Source organism: Coregonus clupeaformis, chromosome 26 (assembly GCF_020615455.1).
Source record: "Coregonus clupeaformis isolate EN_2021a chromosome 26, ASM2061545v1, whole genome shotgun sequence".
Lineage (NCBI taxonomy): Eukaryota > Metazoa > Chordata > Actinopteri > Salmoniformes > Salmonidae > Coregonus > Coregonus clupeaformis.
The window spans coordinates 8,330,571-8,340,337 of record NC_059217.1 but is presented as its reverse complement, the minus strand read 5'-3'; the positions used below and the strand labels follow the sequence as shown (position 1 = coordinate 8,340,337).

The following is a 9,767-nucleotide window of genomic DNA, read 5'->3' as shown; positions in this document are numbered from 1 at the left end:
TACCGCTCAGGAAGGAGACGTGTTCTGTCTCCTAGAGATAACCTAAAGGCCGTTCAGCAAGGAAGAAGCCACTGCTCCAAAACCGCCATAAAAAAAGCCAGACTACGGTTTGCAACTGCACATGGGGACAAAGATCATACATTTTGGAGAAATGTCCTCTGGTCTGATGAAACAAAAATAGAACTGTTTGGCCATAATGACCATCGTTATGTTTGGAGGAAAAAGGGGGTTGCTTGCAAGCCGAAGAACACCATCCCAACCGTGAAGCACGGGGGTGGCAGCATCATGCTGTGGGGGTGCTTTGCTGTAGGAGGGACTGGTGCACTTCACAAAATAGATGGCATCATGAGGAAGGAAAATTATGTGTATATATTGAAGCAACATCTCAAGACATCAGTCAGGAAGTTAAAGCTTGGTCACAATGACCCCAAGCATACTTCCAAGGTTGTGGCAAAATGGCTTAAGGACAACAAAGTCAAGGTATTGGAGTGGCCATCACAAAGCCCTGACCTCAATCTATAGAAAATGTGTGGGCAGAACTGAAAAAGCGTGTGCGAGCAAGGAGGCCTACAAACCTGACTCAGTTACACCAGCTCTGTCAGGAGGAATGGGCCAAAATTCACCCAACTTATTGTGGGAAGCTTGTGGAAGGCTACCCGACACGTTTGACCCAAGTTAAAAAATGTAAAGGCAATGCTACCAAATAATAATCGAAATACTTCTGACCCACTGGGAATGTGATGAAAGAAATAAAAGCTGTAATAAATCATTCTCTCTACTATTATTCTGACATTTCACATTCTTAAAATTAAGTGGTGATCCTAACTGTCCTAAAACAGGGAATTTTTACTAGGATTACATGTCAGGAATTGTGAAAAACTGAGTTTAAATGTATTTGGCTAAGATGTATGTAAACTTCCGACTTCAACTGTAGATCATTGATAGAGCTGGGGTGTGGACATGAAGCTTGTGTTCGGGTTGTGGTTGAGGCTTGGGTTAGGGTTGAACCAGGATGTGAACAGGAAGCTAGGTTTAGGGTGAGCCGGTGAGGGTAAGAGTTGAGCTAGGTGTTGAACATAAGGCTCAGCCCTTACCCCTACCCAAACCCTAGGTTCATGTACACATCTGGTTCAACCCCAACCTTAACCACAACACTTACCCTAACCTCATGTCCACATCCTGTTTGAAACCTAACCTTAACTCTAACCCTAACCTAGGCGAATAAAATAACGGTTGACTCTTCCCATCCACTCCACTCCGAATTCCAGCTCCTATCCTCTGGCTGCAGGTACAGACTACAGAAGGTTTTAAAAAATGTTTTGATTCTTAATGCAATTCTGCAACTTAACAAAATGTTGGACTAATTGAACTTAGCACTTGCACTATGAAACTGCACTTACCCTTCCTATTTGCTTGTAAATATCCTTTGCTATTTATTTTTAATTTCTATATGTGATATGTTTTATGACTGCTGCAAAATGAATTGCCTCTCTGAGGACATTAAAGTTTTCTGAATCTGAATCTGAATGTCCACATCTCTGTTCCAATCCTAACCTCAACTACAACCATTGCTCAAGGGTCGCTGTCAATAATGGCTGATCCCTGGCTCTGACCCCACTCTCCGAGGTTGTCACTGTCACAGGGGTAGTGGGATATGCTAAAAACGAATTTCCGATTCACACATACAGTTGTACATGTGTGAAATATGACAAATGTAAGCACCCACCTAATGATCTTATTATTCCCGGTTCAAACCTAACTGTAACTCTAACCCTAAACATAGCCTAGGTTTGATAATCAATTCTAAGCCTAGGTTTGATAATCAATTCTAAAGTGTGGACAGGCTGTGGTGTGGTATGTCTGTGGGTCCAGCTACCTGTGAGGGGCATAGCCTTACTCAGTGGTCAGGGGCCATGGCACGAGCTGTGAGATTTATATGCGTGTCTCTTGCTTCCCCATGTGGTCGAATTAATAAACGCACAACAGAAAAAATGGCGACCTCCGTGTGTGTGCTGTGTCAATGATAAACTAACGTTTGCACATATTTTTGTCCAAGGACACGGATAGTCAAACGATAAGAATTATATGGAGGGAAATGCGAACTTGTTATCCATCTTGAACGACAACAGAGTTGCGTGAAAACGTGAGTTTTGCCCCAGAATACTTTCAAATTATCTTTCTAGCATAGCTAGCTAACTTAGCTTTGAAATCAACTGACAGACACACGAACAGTTGCATGCTCTGTCCAGAATAATGTTACTAGCTAGCTGGTCTATCAAAGATTTGTATAACTAAACCATTGTTATATCTGTGGGTCTATGGCCCAGCCGTGTTGTTGTTTTGACAAGGCCAAGGGTGTATTCATTAGGCCAGTTCTGTTGCAAAAAACAGAAACCGTTTACTCCAAACGCTTTTGAGTTCTGTTCCATTCTGTTCTTAAACGGAAGTTGTGACAAAGGTTTTGTTGTTTTGGCTCTGTACTCCAGCACTTTGGATTTGAAATAATACAGTGACTATGAGATTAAAGTGCAGACTGTCAGCTTTAACGTGAGGGTATTGTGTCATTTTGGAGTCACTTTTAATGTAAATAAGAATATAATATGTTTCTAAACACTTCTACATTAATGTGGATGCTACCATGATTACGGATAATCCTAAATTAATTGTGAATAATGATGAGTGAGAAAGTTAGAGGCATAAATATCACTACTTTAATACACATAAGTGAATTTGTCCCGATACTTTTGGTCCCTTAAATTGGGGGACTATGTACAAAAAGTGCTGTTCACCCGATATTGGTGAAAATATCCTCAAATTAAAGCTGACAGTCTGCACTTTAACCTCATAGTCATTGTATCATTTACAATCCAAAGTGCTGGAGTACAGAGCCAAAACAACAAAAAATTTGCCACTGTCCCAATACTTTTGGAGCTCACTGTATATACTACTATCCCCAACACACCCCACCACCCCTTCCCGCTACTTTGGCCCTAACAGATCCTACACCCGGTTGTCAGCCTGGGAGGCTGAAAACACTTATCTTCTGCACTAAAATCTCTCTTCTCCACTTCTCTCTGAAAACACTTCTCTTCTGCACTAAAATCTCTGACTCCCAAAAATGTATCTGCTGCTGCTACTAGAAAATGACATCTTCTTGGATTTCCTTTCCATCTGAGCGGCACAATTCATGACCATAGCAATAAACGCCAAGAAGACAACCTTACTAAAGCACAAGCTGTTTGGGGTACTCTGTACAGGCCTACTACTCACAGGGATCCTCTCAGGCTTCCTCACCCTTTTCCCACCATCCTCTACTTTCCTCACTGCCTCAGCATGACACTTTCTGCACTGCTCTCACCCTGGAAACGTCAACCTGTCTCACTCGCAAAGGACATTTCTGATCCCCAGCAACATGGCCACTCTCACAATTGAAACACTCCACTTTTTCTATCGAAACTACACACTCCTTTGTCCCATGTCCTCCTACACACTTCTCACACCTCGGAATCTCCGTCCTACATACTGCTGCAACATGACCATAAACTTGTCACCTGAAACACCGTAGTGGGTTTGGAAATAAAGCTCTTACGGGATAACATACAGTGCCTTCGGAAAGTATTCAGAGCCCTTGACTTTTTCCACATTTTGTTACATTACAGCCTTATTCTAAAATGGATTAAATAAATCTAAATCCTCAGCAATCTACACACAATACCCCATAATGACAAAGTGAAAACAGGTTTTTAGAAATACCTTATTTACATAAGTATTCAGACCCTTTGCTATGAGACTTGGAATTGAGCTCAGGCGCATCCTATTTCCATTGGTCATCCTTGATATGTTTATACAACTTGATTGGAGTCCACCTGTGGTAAATTCAATTGATTGGACATGATTTGGAAAGGCACACACCTGTCTACATAAGGTCCCACAGTTGACAGTGCGTCAGAGCAAAAACCAAGCAATGAGGTCGAAGGAATTGTCCGTAGAGCTCCGAGACAGGATTGTGTCGATGCACAGATCTGGGGAAGGGTACCAAAAAATGTCTGCATCATTGAAGGTCCCCAAGAACACAGTGGCCTCCATCATTCTTAAATGGAAGAGGTTTGGAACCACCAAGACTCTTCCTAGAGCTGGCCGCCCGGCCAAACTGAGCAATCGGGGGAGAAGGGCCTGGGTCAGGTAGGTGACCAAGAACCCGATAGTCACTCTGACAGAACTCTAGAGTTCCACTGTGGAGATGGGAGAACCTTCCAGAAGGACAACCATCTCTGCAGCACTCCACCAATCAGGCCTTTATGGTAGAGTGGCCTGACGGAAGCCACTCTTCAGTAAAAGGCACATCCCAGTCCGCTTGGAGTTTGCCAAAAGGCACCTAAAGACTCTGACCATGAGAAACAAGATTATCTGGTCTGATGAAACCAAGATTGAACTCTTTGGCCTGAATGCCAAGCGTCATGTCTGGAGGAAACCTGGCACCAACCCTACGGTGATGTATGGTGGTAGCAGCATCATGCGGTGGGGATGTTTTTCAGCGACAGGGAGACTAGTCAGGATCGAGGCAAAGATGAACGGAGCAAAGTACAGAGAGATCCTTGATGAAAACCTGCTCCAGAGCGCTCAGGACCTCAGACTGGGGCGAAGGTTCACCTTCCAACAGGACAACGACCCTAAGCACACAGCCAAGACAACGCAGGAGTGGCTTCGGAACAAGTCTCTGAATGTCCTTGAGTGGCCCAGCCAGAGCCCGGACTTGAACCCGATCGAACATCTACAGAGAGACCAGAAAATAGCTGTGCAGCAACGCTCCCCATCCAACCAGACAGAGCTTGAGAGGATCTGCAGAGAAGAATGGGAGAAACTCCCTAAATACAGGTGTGCCAAGTTTGTAGTGTCATACCCAAGAAGACTCCAGGCTGTAATCGCTGCCAAAGGTGCTTCAACAAATTACTGAGTAAAGGGTCTAAATACTTATGTAAATGTGATATTTCAGTTTTTATTTTTGTATAAATTAGCAAACATTTCTAAAAAACGTTTTTGCTTTGTCATTTTGGGGTATTGTGTGTAGATTGATGAGGAAAAACAACTATTTAGTAAATAGAAAATAAGGCTGTAACCTAACAAAATGTGGAAAAAGTCAAGAGGTCTGAATACTTTCCGAAGGCACTGTATATACCCTAGCATGACTTTTACTAGCCACTGCCACTCCATATATCATCATTCCATTTGTCTTGTCTTGTCAATTACACACACCTGGTTCATATCCCCTCATTAGTCCATGCATAAGTGTTCCCTCTGCCCTCTTGTCCTTGTGGGTGATTGTTTTATGTGAAGATGAGTGTAGCTTGGTTGAGCTACCCGTACTTTGTATTGCCGGGGTTATTTCTCCCCATGTGCCTGTATTGTGTTCCAGTGCGCCTGTATTACGCCCTGTGCTGTTGACGCTATCCAGCGTAACTGTGTCCTATGGAATAAACTCTGTATTCGGTGATTTACCCTCCTACGCCTGACTCCTTCAAATCACATTCTCACAGCTACAAGCTTGGCACACCTGTATTTGGGGAGTTTCTCCCATTCTTCTCTGCAGATCCTCTCAAGCTCTTTCAGGTTGGATGGGGAGTGTCGCTCCACAGCTATTTTCTGGAGTCTCCAAAGATGTTCAATTGGGTTCAAGTCCGGCCTCTGGCTGGGTCACTCAAGGATATTCAGAGACTTGTCCCGAAGCCACTCCTGCGTTGTCTTGGCTGTGTGCTTAGGGTTGTTGTCCTGTTGGAAGGTGAACCTTCGCCCCAGTCTGTGGTCCTGAGCGCTCTGTAGCAGGTTTTCATCAAGGATCTCTCTATAATTTGCTCCGTTCATCTTTCCATCGATCCTGACTAGTCTCCCAGTCCCTGCCGCTGAAAAACATCCCCACAGCATGATGCTGTCACCCCCATGCTTCACCGTAGGGATAGTGGCAGGTTTCCTCCAGACGTGACGATTGGCATTCAGGCCAAATAGTTCAATCTTGGTTTCATCAGACCAGAGAATCTTGTTTCTTTTGTTCTGGGAGTCCTTTAGGTGCCTTTTGGCAAACTCCAAGCGGGCTGTCATGTGCCTTTTACTGAGGAGTGGCTTCCGTCTGGCCACTCTACCATAAAGGCCTGATTGGTGGAGTGCTGCATAGATGGTTGTGCTTCTGGAAGGTTCTAAATCATGTCCAATCAATTGCATTTACCACAGGTGTACTCCAGTCAAGTTGTAGAAACATCTCAAGGATGATCAATGGAAAGAGGATGCACCTGAGCTCAATTTCGAGTCTCATAGCAAAGGGTCTGAATACTTATGTAAATAAGATATTTCTGTTTTCTATTTTTAATACGTTTGCAAAAAAATCTAAAAACCTGTTTTTGCTTGTCATTATGGGGTATTGTGTGTAGATTGATGAGGAAATGTTTTTATTTAATCCATTTTAGAATAAGGCTGTAACGTATCAAAATGTGGAAAAGGGGAAGTGGTGTGAATACTTTCCGAATCCACTGTATATCATTAATTTATAAGTCCAAAAATGGATTTAGCAACTAAGGATTCTAGCTTTAAGGAAGGGGTTCAGTAGACGTTAACCAGACTGACCCTGAAGCCAAATGCCAATGTCATCTCATATTTGACTTTGCTCTGTGGTGTGTTGTGGTCTCTCCTGCAGGGGAGGGGCATGTCCAGGCTGTGTGTGGTGTGTGGGGGCTCCAGGGGCATTGGCAGGGCTGTATCAAGGCTGCTGGCAGAGAGAGGCTGCAGGGTTGCTGTGGTGTCCAGGAACCAGGATGCTGCTAATGCCACTGTGTTGTCCCTCGCTGGAGGTACAGTATTATACCTGCAGGGGTGTCATGCACCTCTTAGTTGGGCTCTGCTGTTCACATTTTCCAAATGTTTCCCAAACTAGGGGTTGCGACCGCATGTGGGGTTGCCTAATTTGAAATTGTGTCGCAAGATAATTGGGCCGCTAGATGCGGTTGTAATAAACAGAGCGGTTTCTGTTTTCTTCTTACAAATGTGTTACTATCTTTTGATCCATTTAAGCTACAAAATATAGTGACCCCATCACTGAAAGATAAGACTCTCAGGAACACAGAGAGGACAGGACCAGGCATTCAATCAGACTGGGGGGACAATAACATCAATGTTGATGTTCTTTCCTACACAGAAGCTCATACAAAATTATTGACTGATGATCTTCTGAACTTCCGTCACTTCTGTCACTTCAAACCATACTTCCTTCAGATTTAAATACTGTGAAAAGTACTGTCAGACTGATTTGTAATAGACTGTCATAGCCCCAAATAAAAAAGTAAACATTGGCCGTTGATTACATAACTTATTTTTACATGGTGGGGTGGGGTTGCACATTTTTTAAATATCAAAATGGGGTCACGGGACAAAAAAGTTTGGGAACCCCTATTCTAACCAGATGATTAGGCTAGTGCCACATTGACTTCTGTTGTTTATTAGGCCTAAAGTTGTAGTTTTCTGTTTACCTTATGTTTAACCAATCTCTCATTTTCTAGCTGACCATATGGCCTTTAGGTGTGACGTCTCCAAAGGAGAGGAAGTTCAGAAGACATTTGAGATGATCCAGAAGACCTGTGGAAACATCTCATACCTGGTCAATGCAGCTGGTATCAACAGGTGTGTGCGTGTGAAATACTTGTGCATGAATCAGTACTCATACAGGTTAGTTTCATACCTTCAGAACTCCCATGATAGTCCTAAGCAGGTGAGCTTGCATGTGTTTAAAAAATAATTAATCCATCTGCTGTGTGTGTGTGCACCTTCCTGTCTTTGTGTGTGTGTTCAGGGATGGTCTGTTGCTGAGGACCAGGCCAGAGGACATGGTGGCTCTGCTTCATACCAACCTACTGGGGAGCATGTTGACCTGCAAGGCAGCGCTACGGAGCATGCTCCACACCCAGGGAGGGGCCATTGTCAACATAGGTACTGTTACTGTATGTCCAGCCCCTTCACACTACTGAGGTACTAACCTAACGTAGCAGGCGTAGAAGAAACGCCTGAGTGGAGTTCCCACATCCGGTTTTCAGCGGAAAAGGAAGCTAGGTTGAATTAGCTGTATCCCTGAAAACCGGATACATCTGGTTATTGGTAACTCTGCTAAGGGTGCTGAGATACCAGATGGATTCAATGTTGCCGTTTGGCCACAAGGTGGTGGTTGTGGTCCAGGGAATAAACATAATCTCACTTCACTTTACCTTGAAATAGCCCAATCGCTGTGTTCATGGTTGTGATCTGTGTGTACTGCAGGCTCTGTGGTGGGGTTGAAGGGGAACGCAGGTCAGTGTGTGTACAGCGCCAGTAAAGCAGGTCTGGAGGGCTTCACTCGCTCCCTGGCCAAGGAGGTGGCCTCACGCAGTGTCAGAGTTAACCTGCTGGCTCCAGGTATAGAACTGTCTCTTCCTCCATTCTTTACTGCTCCTCTCTCTCTTTCATCTGTTGTCTGCTTATTCTCCTCAACTTCTCTCAACTCATGTCTTGTCCTAGCCTTTGTCTTCCTGTTTATGCTTCAGCCATCTCCTTCGTCATTATCATGCTAAAATAGAAACAGACTTGTACTGTACCTAGGATACTGGTTTCCACTGTCCTCTCAGCTCGAATTCAGTTTTATCCTGATGCTGTCCCTCCCTTAACTTTTCTCCTCTAGGTTTAATTCGGACAGACATGACAGTGGGGCTGAGAGAAGGGGAGGGGGTGCGGACCATCCCCCTGGGGAGGTTTGGGGAGCCTGAGGAGGTGGCCAAGGCTGCTCTTTTCCTCCTGGAGTCTCCCTACATCACAGGACAGGTGCTGGTGGTGGACGGAGGGCTGCAGCTGGCCATGTAGGGAGGCCCTCGACCCCTCTGTATACACCTAGTACCCACTATACATCCTAACACTGTCAGCTGGGTGGTTAAGAGGCTCTCAGCCTGTCTCTCAGATGAGAATTACAATGGAGAGTTCTGGTTTTCCAGTATATGTGTGTTTAAGCTAAAGATGAGCTGGGTTCATGCATAGGAAAGGGATAAATATCTGCTTTTTATCTATACTGAACAAAAATATAAACACAACATGTAAAGTGTTTGTCCCATGTTTCACGAGCTGAGATCCCAGAAATGTTCCATATGCACAAAAATCGTATTTCTCTCAAATTTTGTTCACAAATTAGTTTACATCTCTGTTAGTGAGCATTTCTCCTTTGCCAAGATAATCCATCCACCTGACAGGTGTGGCATATCAAGAAGCTGATTAAACAGCAGGATCATTACACAGTTGCACCTTGTGCTGGGGACAATAATAGGTCACTCTAAAATGTGCAGTTTTGTCACACAACGCAATGCCACAGATGTCTCATGTTTTGAGGGAGTGTGCAATTGGCATGCTGATTGTAGGAATGTTCACCAGAGCTGTTACCATAGAATTGAATGTTCATTTCTCTACCATAAGCCGCCTCCAACGTCGTTTTAAAGAATTTGTTGTGTGGGCAAGCGGTTTGCTGTTGTGAACAGAGTGGCCCATGGTGGCGGTGGGGTTATGTTATGGGCAGGCATAAGCTACAGACAATGAACACAATTGCAATATGAATGCACAAAAATACCGTTACGAGATCCTGAGGCCCATTTAAAAAAAAGTTATCTGTGACCAACAGATGCATATCTGTATTCCCAGTCATGTGAAATCCATAGATTAGGGCCTAATGAATTTATTTAAATTGACCGATTTCCTCATATGAACTGTAACTGAGT

The 9,767-nt window shown here is 44.0% G+C and overlaps 1 protein-coding gene across 1 annotated transcript; it reads left to right on the top strand.

Moving 5' to 3' along the window:
* Positions 1–1,967: 1,967 nt before the first annotated feature.
* LOC121540172 (carbonyl reductase family member 4) lies at positions 1,968–9,137 on the top strand. Its single transcript, XM_041848836.1, has 6 exons — positions 1,968–2,143; positions 6,683–6,836; positions 7,542–7,662; positions 7,832–7,968; positions 8,293–8,427; positions 8,690–9,137. Exons 2-6 carry the CDS (start codon positions 6,692–6,694, stop codon positions 8,866–8,868), a joined length of 717 nt encoding a protein of 238 aa, XP_041704770.1. The 5' UTR covers positions 1,968–2,143; positions 6,683–6,691; the 3' UTR covers positions 8,869–9,137.
* Positions 9,138–9,767: the final 630 nt, after the last annotated feature.

Coding starts and splice junctions, on each gene's coding strand:
- LOC121540172 (XM_041848836.1), top strand. CDS start 6,692: ATGTCCAGGCTGTGTGTGGTGTGTGGGGGCTCCAGGGGCATTGGCAGG. Junction 7,663..7,831: donor AATGCAGCTGGTATCAACAG/GTGTGTGCGTGT, acceptor GTGTGTGTTCAG/GGATGGTCTGTTGCTGAGGA. Junction 8,428..8,689: donor AGTTAACCTGCTGGCTCCAG/GTATAGAACTGT, acceptor TTTCTCCTCTAG/GTTTAATTCGGACAGACATG.